Raw genomic sequence first — 22,598 nt, forward strand, 5'->3', positions numbered from 1 at the left:
GTTTTCAAGTGTTTTCCATAAAATTAGCCCAAGGGGATCGAGTTTGAAGCTTTAAAAGTTGAATTTCATGCTTGAGGTTCAATCTGGAAATTCCAGATTTTGGACCCACACTCGAGCGTAGGACTTCACGCTCGAGCGTACACTCTGAGTCGTGCATCTTCGCTCGAGCGTGGAAAGTCACGCTCGAGCGTGAAATGCATATGCCCAGAAGTTCATGTGTTTTTACAGTCCGCTCGAGCGAGGGAGTTCATGCTCGAGGGAGGACCTGAGTCTCACGCTCGAGCGGAGGTCGAGCGTCCGTTGAGCGTGAATTGCATGCATCCAGTACTTTTCATGTAGTTTGCAGTATGCTCGAGCAAAGAAAGTCACGCTCGAGCAGAGCTCCTTTGTCTGCATGTCCGCTCGAGCATAGAAAGCCACGCTCGAGCGTAGACCCCTGTAACAACCCTCGTCACTGTTTACCGATTAACCACTGATTACTGCTAAACTGAGACTGATTATGATTGGTAACTGAATTGATTGAAGTACTGAACTGATTGACTGAAATCTGGAACTGAATTGATTAAGTATATCTGTTTAATTGTATGTCTATCTGTTGACTGTATGATTATCTATTCATGCCTTTGTATTTAAATTGCGAATTGAAGGCCTTATCAGCGGCCGAATCTGAAATTGATTGATGATTTGTGATCCTTAGAATTAATGTGATTTTATGGCATATTTAGTTAAAATGTGATTTGGTATGATTAAATTAGGTTAATTATTGATAAATTGCACAACTTAGACTTAATTACCATTTTGCCATCCTTAGTGGTGTAACAACCCTCATACTGTTTACTGATTGATTACCGTTAACCACCGATTACTGTTAAACGGAACTGATAATGACTGATAACTGACCGATAAATGAACTGACTAAAGTACTGAAACGACTGACTGAAAATTTGAAATTGGAATCTGAATTAACTGAGTATATGTTAGTTAATTGCATTCTATCTGTTTGATTGCCTGATTATCTGTTCATGTTTACATGCTTAAACTGCTAATTGAAGGCCTTATCGGCGGCCGAATTAGAAACCGATTGATGTTCCGTGACCCTCATAATTAATGTGATTTTATGGTATATTTATCTGAAAATTGATTAGGTATGATTAAATTAGATTAAATAAGCTAATTAAAGAGTTCGGTTTATTTACCATATTGCCACCCTTAGTGGCACACTACCTAGTGATGCTAGAGCCTTGCACACATTGAATCAAAACATTTCATCAGCCTTTCTCCTTGCTTTGCCGACTTAGAGAGAGAGAGAGTGAGAGTTTGTGTAGTTCTTGAGATTTGGCTTAAACAACTTAGAGATTGAAGGTTGATTGTTGCTTTGTGGTCCTACACTTGTAATTGAGGCTCTAGGTAAGAGAACTCAACCTTTATTGATGTGTTTGAGCTAGTTCTTGCATGGTTCATGTTAATTTGTAGAGTTAAGTCATGATTTGGTCCATAAATGATGGATTGAAGCTCATTTCTTGCATGCATGGTTGAATTAATGAGTTTTGAGTTGAATTCATGGTAAATGGTTACATGCATGTCCATGTTGTAAGAGTAGACCATGTTTTCATCTTGTTTTGAAAAGAATGAGCTCATTTGAACAAGCTTTGAAGCTTTGATTTGGTTTAAATCCTTGCATGTTTGCATGTTCTTCATATTCTTGAAAATGGGTTTGAATATGGTTCTAATTGACTCACCTTTGGGGCTTGAATTCATAAATTGAGCTTTGAAACTTGTTATACATTGAATTTAATGATGTTTTCCAGAATTTGGGCCCAAGAGGTCGAGTTTGGAGTGGTTGAATGCTTGGTTTGAGCTTGAGAGGCAAATCTGGAAATTCCAGATTTGGCTTCCTCGCTCGAGCGAAGGATTCCCCGCTCGAGCGAGCACCTTTGTCCAGGGCTCCGCTCGAGCGACCATCGAGCGACCATCGCGCGTAAAATTTCAGCATCCAGTACTTTTACTGTTTTGCAGACCGCTCGAGCGAAGGATTCCTCGCTCGAGCGAAGCCTTTGATTTTGGACTTACGCTCGAGCGTAGAAAGTCTCGCTCGAGCGAGGCTCCTATTTTCAGCAAACTTTGCGAAATGTTTTCTAAGTGTATTTTTGCATCCTCATCCCATCCTAGGCATTCTTAGGCCTAGTTTAAGGCACCTTGATGAGGATATCATTGTAGGACACACCAAGGCATATTAGGGATTAAGTTATGAGTTATTCCCCAACTGTGTAGCTTAGTGTGTGTTCAACCTGTGAACTGTGTAGGGTTGGCAACTGGGGAGACACGCTCTAGCATACTGTAGCCCAGAACTCTGTGAGTAACAATTGTGTAAAGATATGTTCAACTGATTATCTTCTGAATACTGAACTGAACTGTTTACTGAACTGGTATTATTTACTGAATGAATGTATGTCCTTTATTTCTGAACTGTACTGTGGCATCCTTAGTATCTACGGTTTACTGTTACTGTTACTGTCACAGAGATCTCTGTCGGTTTCCTTGTGGAACCACTACTGTTTACTGACTGATGGCCATCATTACTGTTCGGTCTTTTAAGACCTACTGTTACTGTTATGCTAATGGATGTACCACATATGACTGTTTACTGTACTGAGCAACTGAATTACTGATTGAAATGAACTGTTTTCATTACTGTAAGGACATTCATTCTAAACCCCTTTACGCTTTATGTTATTCACTGGGCTTTAGCTCACTGCTCATATATATATGTAGGTGTGCAGGCACCAGACCGCAGCTAGAGGCGTCAGGGTTACTCCAGTTTTGTCAAGCCAGCCTTTGTGCCTCACTGCGAGGTTCCGAGCCTACTGTTAAGGCTTAGGGGTGTTTTAGAACTTCCCCCTTTTTGTACTGTTTCACTGTTTTGTATAGACTGACTGTTTACTGTACTGTTATACAGGGATTAGGTCCCTGTACTGTGTGACTGTTAATTTTGTATACTGTGTTGTACAGACGGAATGTTTTCTGTACTGTTATGTGGGGTTGAGTCCCTAGTTAAGTGGATGTGAATATTGTGTATACTATTCTGTACTGTTTTTGTATAATGTATGAAAAGCCTTTTTGCATGCAGACTGTCACAGCTCAATGGACACTATTTATTTACTGTATTGGCTTCCGCCAGGCCCTGTACTCTGTTTCACTGTATTACTGTTCAGCAGGCCTTCGGTAATCTCGGATTACTGGCCGGTTACGGTGCTAAACCCATAGGGCCGGGTTTGGGTCGTGACAGAGTGGTATCAGAGCGATACTTACCACGAGTTATACCGCACACACGTGTCCAAATGAGCTATAGGGTGTCCTAGAAAAGTCATTAGGGCATCTCATGAACTTGAAAAGTGTGTGTGGCTATGTTATGACTGAATATCTGTTAATGTCTTAAACTATGAAACAAATGACTGCTTATGTTTAAAACTGTTATAACTGCTTATAGTGAAATGGACAATGCAAATGAACCTGAGTCCTCATCTACTGAGGCAAGAATGGAAAGAATGGAAAGAATGATAGAACTGATAACTGCTAGACTTGAACAACAGAACCAACCACCTCCTCCTCCGGTACAGCCGGAACCTAATGCGAATGCGGATGATGGGGATATTATTGCTCTCACCCATAAATTCAGTAAGATGAAACCGCCATCCTTCCAGGGAGGCCTTGAACCGCTAAAAGCTGAAGCTTGGGTTCTGGAAACAGAGAAATTATTTGAAGTGTTTCCGTGCTCTGAAGCGAATAAAGTACTGTTAGCTACCTTCACCTTACAAGAAGAAGCTAGAAGGTGGTGGATGTTAATCCGTGAAACAAACACTGTTATGACTTGGGCTCAGTTCAAGGAGTCCTTCTTTGAAAAGTACTTCCCTCAGTGTGTCAGGGATAGGAAAGTAACTGAGTTTGAACAGCTGAAGCAGGGCACAATGTCCGTTGCAGAATACGAGACGAAATTTACTGAACTTGCCCGTTATGCACCGCACATGGTGGATACTGAATATAAGAAGGCCAGAAAATTTGAAGGTGGCCTTAATGTGGCAATACTTGACCGGATAAATGTTTTGAAATTACCGACTTTTGTGGGTGTTCTCGACCGGGCATTGATGGCCGAGTCGAACATTGCAGCGGTGAAACAATCTGAAACACCAATGACTGAATGGCATGGAAAAAGGCAGAGTTTCAAATTTAAGAAAGGCAAGCACAACCCAGCCAACAAGAAACAGAATACGGGGTTGACAACTAGCCCCAGCCAAGGGAGTGGTTTCATACCACCCTGTTCTGAATGTGGCAAGAAGCACAAAGGGGTTTGCTACAGAATATCTGGAGCCTGTTACAGGTGTGGCAAGGTGGGCCACATGGTTAAGGACTGCCCCTCTGCTCCACAAGCCAGTGGTAAAGCTGCACCAAGCGCAGCAGTATCAAATGCTCCACCAAAACCTAACCCTAAAGCTACCGGGAAAGAGCCCCTGAGGCAGGGCCGAGTGTTCGCCCTAGTACCGGGAGACGTACAAAATACTGAAACCGTTGTGTCAGGTATTCTCTCTATTTGTGCACAAAATGCATATGTATTGATTGATTCGGGGTCTACACATTCTTATGTATCGCATGCTTTCTCACGGAAATTGAATAGACCCTTAGAACCTATGAACTATCTGCTAGCCGTATCATCACCCGTAGGGGGATCCATGACATGTGCTTATATGTACCCCGCATGTGAAATTATTGTTGGGGATATGCATCTGTTTATTGATTTACTGCCATTGAACATTGATCATTTTGACGTAATATTGGGGATGGATTGGTTACAAAAATATCATGCCACTATTGACTGTGTGACCAAGCAAGTTGTTTTCCGTCCACCTGGTTTGCCTGAAATTGTGTTTAGTGGGAGTGGAGTAGTACCTCCTCCGTATTTGATTTCGTCAGTGAAAGCTGTTAAATTAATTAGAAAGGGGTGTAAAGGATATCTGTGTTCTGTACTGACTGTGTCTACTGATGATAGTGTTAAAACTGATGTGAATTGTATTCCTATAGTCAGGGAATTTCCAGATGTTTTTCCAGATAATCTTCCAGGAGATTTGACTGACAGGGAGATCGAGTTTACTATTGATGTGGTTCCCGGAACACAACCAGTTTCTAAAGCTCCGTACCGAATGGCTCCAACTGAACTGAAGGAACTGAAAGTGCAATTGCAAGAACTGTTAGATAAAAAGTTCATCAGACCTAGCACTTCGCCATGGGGTGCTCCTGTTTTGTTTGTCAAGAAGAAAGACGGCTCACTGAGATTGTGCATTGACTACCGTGAATTGAACAAGGTAACTGTAAAGAATAAATACCCGTTACCGCGTATTGATGACCTGTTTGATCAGTTACAGGGTGCTAAAGTATTTTCCAAGATTGATCTTAGATCCGGATATCATCAACTGAAGGTTAAGCCGGAAGACATTGATAAAACTGCTTTTAGAACGAGGTATGGACATTATGAATTTTTGGTTATGCCTTTTGGAGTCACGAATGCACCAGCTGCTTTTATGGACCTCATGAACAGAGTTTTTAAACCGTACCTTGATGACTTTATTGTTGTATTTATCGATGACATATTGATTTACTCCAAAAGTATAGAACAGCATGAACATCATCTGAGACTTGCCCTACAAACCTTAAGGGAACAGAAACTGTATGCTAAACTGTCTAAATGTGAATTTTGGCTTGACCATGTTATGTTTTTGGGGCATGTTGTTAGCAAAGATGGAATTTCTGTTGATCCGCAGAAAATTGAAGCTGTGGTGAACTGGCCTAGACCAACAAATGTGACTGAAGTCCGAAGCTTTTTGGGACTGGCTGGATATTACAGAAGATTTGTCAAAGATTTCTCCAAAATTGCCCTACCATTGACTCAATTAACTCAAAAGGGGACATCATTTGACTGGACTGACCAAAGAGAATCTGCTTTCCAGGAGTTGAAAACTCGACTTGTGACTGCACCAGTTTTGACTTTACCCTCAGGTACGGATGGTTATACTGTATTTAGTGATGCTTCTCATAAGGGTTTGGGATGTGTTTTAATGCAGAATGGGAAAGTTATTGCTTATGCTTCCCGACAGTTGAGACCACATGAAAAGAACTACCCGACCCATGACCTGGAACTTGCTGCAGTGGTGTTTGCACTGAAAATCTGGCGTCACTACCTGTATGGGGTGACATGTGAAGTATACACCGACCACAAGAGTTTGAAATATTTCTTCACACAGAAAGAACTGAACATGAGACAGCGGAGATGGCTAGAACTGATAAAGGATTATGACCTACAGATATTGTACCATCCGGAAAAAGCCAATACCGTTGCCGATGCATTGAGCCGGAAATCGATTGGAAACTTAGCCTGTTTGCTTACAGGACAGAAAGAGTTGCTTTGTGACCTGGAAAAATCTGAAATAGAAATTGTTTTGAGAGGACAAGGTAGAATCTTAGCTGCTATTTCTGCTCAACCGGCACTGATCGAGGAGATTAAAGAGAAACAGCAACTGGATGACTTCTTGAAGAAGATCATCGAAGAAAGAGAATCTAAACCGAGACCGGGATTCAAATTTGAGAATAATGTACTGAAATTTCAAGAAAGACTGTGTGTACCGAATAATACTGAACTGAAAAGAAGAGTTCTGCAAGAAGGCCACAATTCGAAATTGTCTATCCACCCGGGGAATACGAAAATGTACCAAGATCTGAAACAGAATTTCTGGTGGCCGGGAATGAAGAAAGAAATTGCTGATTTTGTATCCAAATGTCTTCATTGCCAACAGGTCAAAGCTGAACATCAACGACCTGTCGGATTACTGCAACCCTTACCCATACCGGAATGGAAATGGGAGCACATCACGATGGATTTTATCGTTGGGTTACCTCGCTCCAGAAAAGGTATGGATTCAATTTGGGTTATTGTTGATAGACTAACCAAATCTGCTCACTTCTTACCTGTCAAGACGATTTATAATGCGGACAAATTGACTGTTATCTATATTGATGAAATCGTTAGACTGCATGGAGTGCCTGTGTCTATTGTTTCTGACAGGGATTCGAAGTTTACATCGAGGTTTTGGCAAAGCCTACAGACTGCATTGGGTACTGAATTGAGGCTGAGTAGTGCCTACCATCCTCAGACAGATGGCCAATCAGAAAGGACCATCCAAACTCTGGAGGATTTACTGAGAATGTGTGTCCTTGATTTTCAGGGAGACTGGGAAAGTCATCTGCCATTAGTTGAATTCGCCTACAACAACAGCTACCATTCGAGTATTGGAATGGCGCCTTTTGAGGCATTGTATGGCAGAAAATGTAGATCTCCAATTTGCTGGGCAGAAGTTGGAGATGGGCCTTTGCTTGGGCCCGAGATTGTATATGAAACAACTGAAAAAGTGAAACTGATACAGCAAAGATTGAAAACTGCACAGAGTAGACAGAAAAGTTATGCAGATGTCAGAAGACGGGACAGAGAGTATGAAGTGGGTGATCACGTTTTTGTGAAAGTGACACCAATGAAAGGCCAGACTCGTTTTGGAGTCAAAGGCAAGTTAGCACCGAGATACGTCGGACCCTATGAGATTATTGAGAAAATTAATCCGGTGGCGTATCAAGTTGCGCTCCCTCCTGAAATGGAACACATGCATAATGTTTTCCACATTTCTATGTTAAGAGACTATCTTCGGGATCCCTTCCATGTAATAGAGCCTACCCACGTAGTGTTGAGTGATGACTACACTTACGAGGAACGGCCTATACAGATTGTAAACCGACGGATCAAGAAACTGAGGAACAAAGAGATCCCGTTAGTGAAAGTTGACTGGCAGAACCATGGTGGCGTGTATGCCACTTGGGAAAGGGAAGATGACATGGCTAAACGATATCCTGAACTGTTTCCACTGAATCCTGTTTTCTTCCAGAATGAAGGTAAATCGAGTTTAGAGGACTAAACTCTTTATAAGGAGGGGAGACTGTAACAACCCTCATACTGTTTACTGATTGATTACCGTTAACCACCGATTACTGTTAAACGGAACTGATAATGACTGATAACTGACCGATAAATGAACTGACTAAAGTACTGAAACGACTGACTGAAAATTTGAAATTGGAATCTGAATTAACTGAGTATATGTTAGTTAATTGCATTCTATCTGTTTGATTGCCTGATTATCTGTTCATGTTTACATGCTTAAACTGCTAATTGAAGGCCTTATCGGCGGCCGAATTAGAAACCGATTGATGTTCCGTGACCCTCATAATTAATGTGATTTTATGGTATATTTATCTGAAAATTGATTAGGTATGATTAAATTAGATTAAATAAGCTAATTAAAGAGTTCGGTTTATTTACCATATTGCCACCCTTAGTGGCACACTACCTAGTGATGCTAGAGCCTTGCACACATTGAATCAAAACATTTCATCAGCCTTTCTCCTTGCTTTGCCGACTTAGAGAGAGAGAGAGTGAGAGTTTGTGTAGTTCTTGAGATTTGGCTTAAACAACTTAGAGATTGAAGGTTGATTGTTGCTTTGTGGTCCTACACTTGTAATTGAGGCTCTAGGTAAGAGAACTCAACCTTTATTGATGTGTTTGAGCTAGTTCTTGCATGGTTCATGTTAATTTGTAGAGTTAAGTCATGATTTGGTCCATAAATGATGGATTGAAGCTCATTTCTTGCATGCATGGTTGAATTAATGAGTTTTGAGTTGAATTCATGGTAAATGGTTACATGCATGTCCATGTTGTAAGAGTAGACCATGTTTTCATCTTGTTTTGAAAAGAATGAGCTCATTTGAACAAGCTTTGAAGCTTTGATTTGGTTTAAATCCTTGCATGTTTGCATGTTCTTCATATTCTTGAAAATGGGTTTGAATATGGTTCTAATTGACTCACCTTTGGGGCTTGAATTCATAAATTGAGCTTTGAAACTTGTTATACATTGAATTTAATGATGTTTTCCAGAATTTGGGCCCAAGAGGTCGAGTTTGGAGTGGTTGAATGCTTGGTTTGAGCTTGAGAGGCAAATCTGGAAATTCCAGATTTGGCTTCCTCGCTCGAGCGAAGGATTCCCCGCTCGAGCGAGCACCTTTGTCCAGGGCTCCGCTCGAGCGACCATCGAGCGACCATCGCGCGTAAAATTTCAGCATCCAGTACTTTTACTGTTTTGCAGACCGCTCGAGCGAAGGATTCCTCGCTCGAGCGAAGCCTTTGATTTTGGACTTACGCTCGAGCGTAGAAAGTCTCGCTCGAGCGAGGCTCCTATTTTCAGCAAACTTTGCGAAATGTTTTCTAAGTGTATTTTTGCATCCTCATCCCATCCTAGGCATTCTTAGGCCTAGTTTAAGGCACCTTGATGAGGATATCATTGTAGGACACACCAAGGCATATTAGGGATTAAGTTATGAGTTATTCCCCAACTGTGTAGCTTAGTGTGTGTTCAACCTGTGAACTGTGTAGGGTTGGCAACTGGGGAGACACGCTCTAGCATACTGTAGCCCAGAACTCTGTGAGTAACAATTGTGTAAAGATATGTTCAACTGATTATCTTCTGAATACTGAACTGAACTGTTTACTGAACTGGTATTATTTACTGAATGAATGTATGTCCTTTATTTCTGAACTGTACTGTGGCATCCTTAGTATCTACGGTTTACTGTTACTGTTACTGTCACAGAGATCTCTGTCGGTTTCCTTGTGGAACCACTACTGTTTACTGACTGATGGCCATCATTACTGTTCGGTCTTTTAAGACCTACTGTTACTGTTATGCTAATGGATGTACCACATATGACTGTTTACTGTACTGAGCAACTGAATTACTGATTGAAATGAACTGTTTTCATTACTGTAAGGACATTCATTCTAAACCCCTTTACGCTTTATGTTATTCACTGGGCTTTAGCTCACTGCTCATATATATATGTAGGTGTGCAGGCACCAGACCGCAGCTAGAGGCGTCAGGGTTACTCCAGTTTTGTCAAGCCAGCCTTTGTGCCTCACTGCGAGGTTCCGAGCCTACTGTTAAGGCTTAGGGGTGTTTTAGAACTTCCCCCTTTTTGTACTGTTTCACTGTTTTGTATAGACTGACTGTTTACTGTACTGTTATACAGGGATTAGGTCCCTGTACTGTGTGACTGTTAATTTTGTATACTGTGTTGTACAGACGGAATGTTTTCTGTACTGTTATGTGGGGTTGAGTCCCTAGTTAAGTGGATGTGAATATTGTGTATACTGTTCTGTACTGTTTTTGTATAATGTATGAAAAGCCTTTTTGCATGCAGACTGTCACAGCTCAATGGACACTATTTATTTACTGTATTGGCTTCCGCCAGGCCCTGTACTCTGTTTCACTGTATTACTGTTCAGCAGGCCTTCGGTAATCTCGGATTACTGGCCGGTTACGGTGCTAAACCCATAGGGCCGGGTTTGGGTCGTGACAAGTGGCCACTATCTCAACATGTTGAGCCTTATTACACTTAGACACACATTTGTTCAGCCACATTTGAGAAGCCAACCGACCAAGATAGAGAGTGAGAGAGAATTAATGTGTTCTTGAGGGATTTGCTTGGAATCTTGAGGATATTGTAGGAAACTTACAACATTGAGCCTTCATACCTCTAATTCAAGACCTAAGGTAGTGTAATTACCCTCTTGTTTGTGAATTGAACTTGTTCTTACATGATTCTTGTCAAATTTAGTGGATTAAGTCATGAAATAGCTTCACATGTTGAATTATAACTTACTTCATGCATACTTGGTTGTATTGATGAATCTTAAGTTGTTTTCATGGCAAATTGTCACATGCATGTCCATGTTTTGATCATAAACCATGATTTCATCTTGTTTTTGTAAGAGTTAGCTCATTTGAGCTTGTATTTAAAGCTTTGGAATGATTTAAGTTCATGCATGTTGCATGTTCTTCATATTCTTGAAAATTGGTTTGAAATTGAGTTGTTTGAAACACCTTTGGGCTTTGATTTTACAATTGATCTTTGGAATCATGTTAAACTATGAGTTTTGAGATGTTTTCTGGAAAATTGGCCAAAGAGGATCGAATTTATGGTTTAAAACTTGGTTTTGAGCTTGAGGTTCAAATCCGAAATTTCCAGAATTTGGACTCACGCTCGAGCGGGGTGACTGGCGCTTGAGCGTGGAAATCGTGCTCCCAGCATTTTGTTCTGTTTTGAAGTCCGTTCGAGCGGAATAATTGACGCTCGAACGGGACATTGTGTCACATGCTCGAGCGGGTGTCGAGCGCCCAATCGAGCGTGATTTTCACCTATCCAGCACTTTTGACTGTTTTGCAGAACGCTCGAGCGGGTAATTCTACGCTCGAGCGGAAACCTTTGTCTGCATGTCCGCTCGAGCAGAGAAACCTACGCTCGAGCGTGACCCCTGTTTTGTGAAAATTCTGAAAATGCTTTTAAAGTGCATCTTTGCATCCTCATCTCATCCTAGGCATTATTAGGCCTAGTTTAAGGCATCTTAATGAGGATATAAATGTAGAACCACACCGAGGCAAATTAGGGATTAAGTTATTATCTTTCCCAACTGTGTAGCTTGGTGTGTGTTCAATCTGTAACTGTGTAGGGTTGGCGACTGGGAACGCACTCTAGCTTTACTGTAGTCCAGAACTCGGTGAGTAACAACTGTGTAAAGATATGTTCAAAATGATTATCTTCTGAACAATTGAACTGTACTGCTTTTTGAACTGATACTGTTAATTGAATGAATGTATGTCCTATATTCTGAACTGTATTGTGACATCCTTAGCAACTACTGTTTACTGTTACTGTTACAGAGATCTCTGTCGGTTCCCTTGTTGGAACCACTACTGTTTACTGATTGATGGCCATCATTTACTGTTCGGTCTTTTAAGACCTACTGTTTACTGTACTGTTATGCTAATGGATGTACCACATATGACTGTATGACTGATATACTGAATTAACGAACTGTTTTCATTACTGTAAGGACATTCATTCTTAACCCCTTTACGCATTGTGTTATTCACTGGGCTTTAGCTCACTGCTCATATATATATGTAGGTGTACAGGCACCAGACCGTGGTTAGAAGCGTCGGGGTAAGCTCCAGTTTTGTCAAGCCAACCACTGTGCCTCACTGCGAGGTTCCGAGCCTGTCAAGTTATGGCTTAGGGGTGTTTTCGTTCCCCATTCTGTCTCTGTAACTGTTTTGTTTACTGTACTGTACTGTACTATTTAATAGGGATTAGGTCCCTGAACTGAATGATTGTATATATGTATATACTGTTTTGTCCGACTATATATATATTTGAATGAAAAGTCTTTTTGGCATACAAACTGTCACAGCTCATTGGACATTGTTTAATTACTATATTGGCTTCTGCCAGCCCCTGTACTCTGTATTATTGTATTACTGTTAAGCAGGCCTTCGGTAATCTCGGATTATTGGCCGGTTACGATGCTAAACCCATAGGGGCGGGTTTGGGTCATGACAACCCCTGTTTCAGCAATTTTGAAAATTGTTTTAAAGTGCATTCTTGTATCCTCTTTTCATCCTAGGCATTCATAGGCCATGTTTAAGGCATCTTAATGTAGATATTGATATAGAACCACACCGAGTCAAGATAGGGACTAAGTTGTTGATTTCCAAGTGTGTAACTTAGTGTGTGTTCGTTCTGTAACTGTGTAGGGTTGGCATCCAAGGACGCTCATTAGCTGTTTATAGCCCAGTGCTCTGTGAGTAACAATGTTGTAAAGATATGTTCAATTATGAATATTTTCTGAATGATCAACTGTTCTGTTTACTGAAACATTATTGTTTAATGAACGAATGTTTGTCTTATTTGTAAACTGTATTCGTGGCATCCTTAACAACTTACTGTTACTGTACTATTACTACTATTGTCACAGAGATCTCTGTCGGTTCCCAAGTTTGGAACCATTACTGTTATTGCTATGATGGCCATCAACTGACTGTTCGGTCTGTTAAGACCTACTGTACTGTTTTGCTATGGGATGTACCACATATGACTGCTATGGTTTCTAAACGACTGATATGACTGGTTAATTACTGAAAGGACATTCATTCTTAACCTCTTTACATAACTGTTATTTACTGGGCTTTAGCTCACTGTTTATATATATATATAGGTGTCCAGGCACCGGACCGATGCTACGAGCGTCAGGCTAAGCTCCCGTTTTGTCAAAGCCAATCATTGTGCCTCACTTCGAGATTCCGAGTGCGTCAAGCCAAGGCTGGTTTGGGGTGTTTTAGATTTCCCCTTTTGCCTCTGTTTTGTAATAAATGTTGAGACTTGCACTGTACTGTTATGTTAGGGATTTGGTCCATAATCTGAATGTTTGTATATGATGTATGTATATACTGTTTTGGTTTTGAATGTGAATATGTTCAAGAAAGTCGTTTTGCATTCAGAATGTCACAGCTCATTAGACACCTTTTATTTACTGTTTTGACTTCCGCCAGTCCCTTGCTCTGTATTACTGTTTTTACTGTTAAGCAGGCCTTTGGTAATCACGGATTACTGGCCGGTTACGGTGCTAAACCCATAGGGCGCGGGTTTGGGTCGTGACAGAAACATTTTTGGAAATCTACTGATGAAATTATTGATTATTTTTGGATTTCTACGTCTGAACAAATTGTTGTATTTCGGAAAACCAGTTCCGAACGACGGTTACAAATGAAAAACTCTGCATTACAAATGAACATGGGGTATGCTAGCCGTTGGGAGCTATTTGGCAAATGAAAAAAATTAAAGATTGGTGAAAAAAGTTACCCCAACTGTGTGTGTGTGAGTGTGAGGATAGATGTGGAATCAAATGTGTGTGCAGTGAGTAAAAGAATTAGGAATGATTTTTTTTGGTGTGTGTAGTGAGAAGGATGTGCAAAGAGGGTAGTTGGTGTGTGTAGATAGAAGCTCCCATCTGAGTGAACCTCTTTAGATTCAGTTTTTTTTTTTTTTGGGGAAAAAAAATTGCTTTTGTAAATAGTTGGAAATTTGTGGATGCTGGGCTCCTATTTTCCGTTGACAGTTGGGGAGAATAATTATTTTACTGTTATACCCTTCTTTCACCACATAATTATCGTTGTACCCTTAAAATTAAAATCCTATGACTAAATTAAACTAACCTTCCTTATAATTTAAAGAAAATAAAATATATTTTATAATTTTAAAATAATTATATTGAGTTTTTTTTGTACTTTTAATTTATATAATATTTAATCTCTTTTTTATTAATAATTTGTTAATTTTATGAATGAAAAAAATAATGTTATCATTTCTTTTATACGAAAATGTATAGTTTATATTGTTTATTGTTGTATTTTCGCAACATCTGTATTTGTTTTGGTCTATTCAATCTTATTAAAATAGAAGTCAATGTAATTATGTCAAAATTATAAGATTTATTGTATTTTTTAAAATATCAAAAGAGATCAGCCTAATCTATTGAGAGTTTCATTTTGAAACCAGCCCTTTGAGTTTGGTTTTTTTTTTTTTTCTTCTATATTATTATTTTTCAATTAACATTTTGTTTATTTTACATTTTACGTTTTACCTAATTATAGACCAAATCTCTAAAAAAGTAAAATAATAATAATAATGAAGTTGAATCACCAAAAAAAGGCAGGATGTGGAGTAATTTTAAAATTTGTATTTGTGTTTACTAGAAATGAATCACCGGAAATAAAAAGATTATTATTTTCTAAGCCGAAAGAAAAAAAAAAATTGAACAAAATCAATTATGATATAAAAGTGATAAGTTATATTAAACTTTAATAAGAATATTCATATCTGAGTAAATCTATAATTCTAAATTTTGAGTTATATAGTTTATTAATTTTCAAGCCTATTTTCTAATGATATGTTTCTAAAATCATTCACCTAAGACATTTTAAAAGTTTTTTTTAAAAAGTTTTTTTTTTTTTAATATTTTCTAGAAATTTGTCTAGATAAAATCTTAGAAATTCTCTATGTTTCTAAGTAGTTTTCGTAGACTTGTCTATCTCCCTTTCTTTATAATTTTCTTTCAGCTTCCATCTCTTATTATATATGTTTTTTAGAAGTATTTAAAATATTTTATAAAAACAAATTCATAACATTTCTTAATCTCAACCAATAAGATTTCTCAAACAGATCATTAATCCACTTAAAAATCTGAAACCTGAATTTTAAATAAAGTTCCCTGCAAGCAATTCAACTATACAACTTGCATACAAGGTTTCAATCTAGTCTCCTAATACAAGGAGCTCTATGATTTATATTTACAAACTCGAAAAGCTGCTTAACAAATATTAACAGATTACATAGCCCTAAATACATGACAAAAGCTATCAAAATATATGTCTACTCTGCAAGTCCGGCATGAATACTGCCAATGATGACAACTCAAATGTCGTGTTTGAGGTTCCTAACATAGCAAACTAGGCAGGTTCACGAGGATGAGAAGCCCAAAGTGAGCTAAGAGCACGAAGTCGTCGAAAGTATTCCCCCATGGCAAGCAATCCTCGGGCTGATTGACGAATTGTTAAAATGCGAGACATTTGCTGCAAAGTTTGTCGGCGAAGATGATCTGCCTGTTTTAGAAAAGCAACAAGTAGTACAGCGAACAAACAAGGGATTGTTAAACGTGATACTCATATATAGATGGTTAACACTATACTCAATGTCGTAAATATAATTTGTTAGCATGAAGGATTTTTTTTTTTTTAGTTTAGTTTTTGCTACCATTATGGGACTTAAGGCTTGGTTTGGTTTGGTTTGGTTTTTGCATACATTTCTCAACTTGGAGGTCTCTGCTTCTTAAAAGGATTTTCAGCAGAGTTGATAAAATTGGCATCATCTATGTGATTCTTTGTTCTGATAGGCACAAGAAGAGATTAGACAGCTTATTTCCGGTAATTACTTTTACTGTTACTCAAAATAGACAGCAACAAACCTGTAAATTCTTAATTCTCTTATAAGAAGCAAAAGTGGACATAAGTCAGTTAAGCAGCATAATTTACAAATCATAATAGATCTGTTAAACTAACGAATCTGGTCTAGTGGATATTTCTAGTTAAAGCACAAGAATCTACAAGAACTTTTCCTTCTTCATCTATCCAACAGTTGGTATTCAACAATTCGTTTGCCTGGCGTGTCTACATAAATTAATCACAAGATACTCAATAGTTCAGTTAAATGCCCTTTCCACATTCAAAATTTAACATACACAAGATTAGGAAGAAAAAAACACTTGTCTAAGCAACCACCTAGCATTGATGATAACCAACTTTCATCACTGGAAAGAATTGTAAAAAGGGAATTACCAGTTTGGGCCCCCCGTTAATGACAGGTGATGAAATGGGTAGACTTGATACACACGTAATCATGTGAAATAATATGCACGAAGTGGCTGCTCACAGACTCAAACGTGCATTCTCACGATAAGCAGCCCAAGCTTTTGACATTGCACCAAGCAAATGCCACTTGGCTAGAGAGGATGGTCAGATTACTGAAATTTAATTAATCTTTCCACAGGTTATATTATAGTATGGATTCTGACTCAGAAGGAAACTTAGTTCAAGGAAAAGTTTACTTTAAGGACAGACAGGCTCTCACAGGAGGGGTTGCTAATATCATGACATACTGTCAGTAGTTTTCAAACCATATGGATTCCCTTCTGAGTCCATATATTGCTTTCTTTGTTTTTTTGTTTGCTATGTTTATGGTTCTTTTGAAGAAAATGAATGAACCAGTATTGACAGATTAAATTTAGATGCACCCCTGTTAGGTGGGATTTCCACCAATCCAAACCACTCAAATTGTCCCACTTAAAATAAACTATTGATACCTTCAGAGAAACAGTTAGTTAAACACTGCCTCCATCTCTACAAAATTTACCACTCTGTTTTTCTTGTGAAAAGAATTGAAATTTTTTTGATTCAGAAGGCTTATAATGCTTCAGGGAGAAATCCATTTTAAGCGTTCACATTTACTTCTCATTCAGGAAACAAAATATAGGCTTCGTTTGGGGAGTTGCTATTTTAATAGGCTATTTTAGTTTTTAACTATTTTAGTAGGCTAAAATTTTTGTGTTTGGGAAGATGATTGGATTTTTTTGTAGTTGGATGTGATGTTTGTGAGAGAAAAAGTGAAATGATTATGGGTTTAATATGATATTTTGTCTTATTAGCTATTTTAACGTATTTTGTCTTTTTGTGAATTTTAGCCTAAACTAGGCTATTTTTTTTCTTGCCAAACACCCCCATAAGAAACTTCTCAATGTCATAATATCCATTGCTATCTAAAATAACCTTCCCTCAATTGTGGAAAGAAAAAGTCTAGGAACACTGAAACTGGTCACAAAACTGGACACAACCCTCTCATGAGGTGAGTTTCACCTTTTTGTGGGTCCCGCACTGATGAGAGAGGCTTGCATCTGGTTTTGTAATCGGTTTTTGTGTTCCTAAAAGAACTATTATGGAAAACAAGATAGAATAAAAAAAATGAAATCATGCAACAACAATATTGACCCCAATAGTTGTTCATTCCAGTTATTTCCTCTCAGTTCACCCAAAATATAAAACAAAATAAAGACAAAGGAAAATGAGCAGGAATTTGAACAGTTGCATGGAAAATTACTTGATGATGAGAAGTGATATATTACCTGGTTGACAAAACCCTCCATCGCGTCCAGATTCTCCATTGCAGAAGCCATTGGAGAACCATAAATTCCTGCACAGGTGGGATCAGCTATGATGCTCTGGGCCAATGTTTGCTGAAGTCTATCCATTCCCAGTGAGAGAGCATCTTCAGCTTGCTGAGACGATTGCCGTAGGTTACCAACAAGCAGAACTTGTTGATCAGTTAAGGGCTCAAGTTCCGGCAATAGAATCTGTTAAACCAAACTCAAAACAATAATTTCACAATTCATGAATGGGAATGTACACCATAGTTCAGTAAAATTATGATAATGAAACAAGGATATTCTAAATTTTGCATGAGTACTCTTTGTCTATGGATATTCATATTATGTGATGTATTGGACTCAGTAGAAATCGGGTCTCTCACAACATCATCTTCAGAATAGTACTGTCAAAATCATGGAAATCTAGTGTACTTTCTTTGTGCATTGAAGGGTCGAGGTCATAAACATGACAATATGAAAATTCATGTGCAAGGATTCTAATGAAGAGCTCACTTGAATGAATAGTGTTGAGACACAATTTGGAAATGTAGATACAGTATATTTCTGTAGAAAGAGGTGAATATAGAGTTCCTTCAAAGATCAGCATATTGTACAACATGTTTCAAATCATGCCTGCAGCATCAGTCTACACATAATTGTGCAATTTTTCTACAGGCCTGAAGATGAAGTCATTTGTAGTTAATAATCTACAAGAAAATTGTCAGATGTTTTCTTTATAAACTATGAGAATTAAAAAGCCAATACAATCAGAGATGATGAATGTGACATAGAAGGCGACAAGAAAAATAACAAAACTGCAATGACCAAATTTGACTGAGTTAAACTTACATTTAGAAGCTCCGATGGGCGGAACCCTCCAAGCCAAAGGAATAAGCGCTCAACAGGTGTTCTCCATGTGCCATGCATCAAATAGAAGACATCAGCCTTAGCAGCATCTTCTTTCATTTGGAAGAGCTTGTAATAGTGGTTTAAGCCAGTTTCCACAAACATACGAAGCTCGATATCACTTATATGATCTTGCAACACCTTTCTTAGTACACAATTTTGTCTTTGTTCTTCTTCAATCCAGAGTCCATATTCCATCTCAAACACAGTAATACCTATGGTGTAGGACGGCTAGCAAACTAAGAATAATGCGAGAGAAGAGAACAAACTACACTCAAATAAAAGACAAATAAACCTAAAAAGATCAATCTCAATATTCTCAATTCATAATCAAGGCTGAGTAACCCTACAACACAATGGCCTATTTATAGGCATCCAAAAACCTTAATTAAGAGCTTCCAAAATAAAACACTCAAATAATTAAATCTTACGTAATAATTAAAGCATTCCAAATAATTAACTCCTACCTAATATTCTAATACTGATATAATTTCCACACACACACACACAAAAAAAAAAAACTAAATTTGCAAATGTGCTCGATTCTTTCCTCAACCGACACCTTTCCTGTCCACATCAACCTGTGATCCACAATTTGGACAGTGATATCAGGAAAAGAGCTGGGCACAAACATCTCACCAGAGAAACAAGGAAACAAGCACAATGAGAATGCATTTATAACTAAAGTAACATGAAAACAGTCAATGATGGTAACAAAAAGGACTTCCAACTGGCTACAGGACTTCCCTGGTGGTAACCTGATGGTGGTTGGTTGGTGAATATCAGATACATAAAATTAAACAATTCTGCTTTTTTTTTTTTGAATCAAATGGAACTGAGGTAGATGTTCTCAGAGAGCTTCCTCACAAACATATTAATCAAATAGAAATTCCCCATCACTATTTGTTATCAGGCAACAAATGGGCAGCATTCCACAAATATAGATCATTGAACAAAAAGCCATTACTGATACTATAACTATCATGTGAACTTCAATATGAAATATCAGATCACCAATCCTTCAATGAAAATCATGTAACTCAACGACAAAGATCAAGAAGAGGAAAAATCCTCACAATATGATTTTTTACACAAACATAAGCTAAAAATCTGAACATAGGATGCAGAACAACAAAACATCTAGAGGTTGAGAATATAAGAAATCACAAAACCTGAGTTTAAAGGAACAGACAATCCTACATGACCATTATTTGGTGCACCGCCAACGTACAAACCCTGCAACAAAACATCCACTGATCCGTAAGATAGCTAAATTAGAATGTGCTTGGTCAATAAGGAAGTCCATAAGCAGTCTCCTTCTCACCTGATGTCTAGCCCTCTGAAGTTCCTGCTCCAATTGTGTCAACTTCAAACGGCATGTTTCCAATTGTTGAACATGGACCTGTTAAAGAGATTTGAAACACTTTTGCCAATAACTCCTGAAAACTATATATCTTTGATCAGCATGAAGTATAAACTTGTAGCCAAGTATTTCTTAGTACCTTTTTCTTCAAACGGCATTTACGGGCAGCTTCACGATTTTGTGCTAGGCGTCTTTGCACCTGTAGAAGCGACACTGACTAAATGTAATGCTCTTGGTAGTAAGGCTGTGCTGGCTAGGAGAGAGAAATTCTAAGAGAGAAAGGTGAAGGAGTGTGCCATGCATTCTAATAGTAATCACCTTATCAGACATTTTCTTTGGTTCTTGATTGTTTCCCAAAGAGCTTATTGACTCATAAGAAGTATATTCAGACTAGAGAATCAAATCAAGAAAATCGGTTACAATATAGCCATAGGAATAAACAATCAAAATTCATTAAACTAAGGGAGAAAAATCCATGAATCTTCACCTTGTTGCCTACACTTGCATCCCCCTGTACAATTGCAGGCGCGCCTTTGTTTGGGCTAAAATCACCATTAAATGTGTTCTCCCACATGCTAACCTGGTGGTGGATTGGCTCATATAAACCCATCATTCCTGAAGTGGCAAATTGAGTTGATGAAGAGTTCATACCTTAATTCACTGATAAAAAAGCAAACATAAAAATTCAGCTGAAGCATCATACAAATGATGTAATAGAAATTATGCAAAATTGCATCAACCAACAGTGAAAGAAGATGTCTCAGAGAAACAGAACTTGACAAAATAACAGAACTCTAGGCAAAGCCCACCAATCACAGCTTTCTAATTACATCTCTTACTACTGTCATTTGATATATAGTATTAGGCAGTCTATTTGTCAACATTTTAAAATTTAAAAATGAAAAAAGAAGAGAAGAAAAAAAGTTATTCTGACAAGAATGTGAGGGAGAATGCTTATTCGCTGATATATGATTACATGACATACATATGCACGATGAGGCCTCCACTGTGGGACAGTATATGAATTATTTTGGGTTCTCGAAAACAATTATGGTTCTAAATACTTTTTCTGTAATAGATAAGTGATGCATCCATCCCTAATGACGTCAAGAAAGGCAAAAAAATGATATGCTAAGAAATTCGGAGAATTAAAGCTGCATGATTGTATTTTCAAATATAACAAGTTATATCATTAAAACAACACCCCAATCCACCAAACGAGACACAAACTCGATCACCAAAGAGCTTGAACAACAAATCATATACTAATTCTTAGAAGGACAAGCAACGAATTGATACGATTCTAGCATATGAACTCGAGCAAAACTATGAACGCAACAAACACCAACACCATATTACAGAAACAGAAGCAAGAACACAAACACTTGGCGTATATGATATCATTTGCAGCATCAAGTCCTCAGATTGAAACCAAAAACTAATTCAATCCCTCCAAACTAATGGAAACAGCAAAGAAAGAAAATTTGAGAGAATTGAAAACAAATACAATGATGTATATGAATTGATTAAGAGAGACTAACCTATTTATGTGGGTTAGAGTTGGATTGTGCTAGAAACCCTCCCCCCCGCCCCCCGCCCCCCAAAAAAAAAAAACTGGAAAAGATCTTTCATGAGTCCCATAATAATGCAGTCATCATTTGAAAACCCATTAAAGTTTAAGCTACAGAATAATCAAACAACCAACCACAAACTGGATCCACCAAAGGAGAATCAAAAGCACGACAAAACAGGACAAAGTGAGATTGCTATTTAAATTGTTACAAAGAACAGTAAAAAAAGTCTCTGTTTTAGGAAAGCTTATCAACGGTTAAAAAAATCTAGCCATGTAGACCCATAATAATAATAATAATAATATAAGAGGTATTATTGTTTATGTGTTTATACTTTGTAAGTGCTTACCAGCTCACTCATGGCCTTTAGCTACCCACCCTTTTAACCTGAACCACCACCACTGCTACCGCCACCGTGATTCGTTGCCGGAGACGTGGGGTTACACCACACGCTATAGTCACAGACCACCCACCAGGTCCCACTGATATCAGGTCTGTTTGGTGCAGCGTTTGTAATTTAAAACTGATAATTAAAGAGCAAAAATTGAATACACCTCTGACCCAACCCAACTACTAGATAAGGGGATGTAAATTCGGCCTCGAGCCTATCAGGCTCCCGTCAAAAATCGAGCAAGGGCAATCAGGCCTTAGATGGGCCGGGCGTGATGATTTTTTCAATTTTTTACTAAAATAACTTGAACAAGGTTAGGTCTCGACCGAAATTAATCAAGTCTTAAAAAACATGGCCTAGGCCCTAGTTTGAGTGGTTAGGTTGGGTCGGGTCGGGTTGAGCCTCGACAAGTTTTGGTGTGGTGGATCATTTTTAGAGAGATATGCATGAAAGCCTTCCCGAGACCAAGGCTATTTTTTTGATAAGTCTAAAATTATAAAAAAAATATTAAATTACTCAAGCTCAATTTGACAAAAACTTGCCTGAAATGGGCTAAAAAATGTAACTAATCAAAACTTGAACAAATTTTAAAATTCATTAAAGTTTTCAAACTAGATTTAAACAATTAATTGTTTG

General features: G+C 38.2%; 1 protein-coding gene across 6 annotated transcripts; it reads right to left on the bottom strand.

Moving 5' to 3' along the window:
• Positions 1 to 15,186: 15,186 nt before the first annotated feature.
• Positions 15,187 to 22,233, bottom strand: LOC114260203 (transcription factor TGA3). Of its 6 annotated transcripts, none has more exons than XM_028200259.2 (9): positions 21,921 to 22,233; positions 20,488 to 20,660; positions 20,319 to 20,390; positions 20,140 to 20,199; positions 19,962 to 20,039; positions 19,810 to 19,873; positions 18,581 to 18,852; positions 17,711 to 17,938; positions 15,187 to 15,638 (listed from the first exon to the last, which is right to left on the bottom strand). In XM_028200259.2, the coding sequence occupies exons 2-9, from the start codon at positions 20,647 to 20,649 to the stop codon at positions 15,486 to 15,488; spliced, it is 1,089 nt and encodes a 362-aa protein (XP_028056060.1). In that variant the 5' UTR covers positions 20,650 to 20,660; positions 21,921 to 22,233; the 3' UTR covers positions 15,187 to 15,485. The 6 variants fall into 6 exon arrangements, with proteins under 6 accessions (XP_028056060.1, XP_028056063.1, XP_028056059.1 ...); XM_028200262.2 differs by having other exon boundaries at positions 20,488 to 20,615; positions 21,921 to 22,063; XM_028200258.2 differs by lacking the exon at positions 21,921 to 22,233 and adding an exon at positions 21,542 to 21,796.
• Positions 22,234 to 22,598: the final 365 nt, after the last annotated feature.

This window comes from Camellia sinensis, chromosome 3 (genome assembly GCF_055761805.1).
Source record: "Camellia sinensis isolate YWXY chromosome 3, ASM5576180v1, whole genome shotgun sequence".
NCBI lineage: Eukaryota > Viridiplantae > Streptophyta > Magnoliopsida > Ericales > Theaceae > Camellia > Camellia sinensis.

Bases quoted from the DNA above. Each gene is read 5' to 3' on its own strand.
- LOC114260203 (XM_028200259.2), bottom strand. From the start codon at position 20,649: ATGAACTCTTCATCAACTCAATTTGCCACTTCAGGAATGATGGGTTTA. The intron at 20,200-20,318 runs GTGATTACTATT...TCGCTTCTACAG, and splicing joins CAAAGAAAATGTCTGATAAG to GTGCAAAGACGCCTAGCACA. The intron at 20,040-20,139 runs GTACTAAGAAAT...TCTCTTTAACAG, and splicing joins AATGCCGTTTGAAGAAAAAG to GTCCATGTTCAACAATTGGA.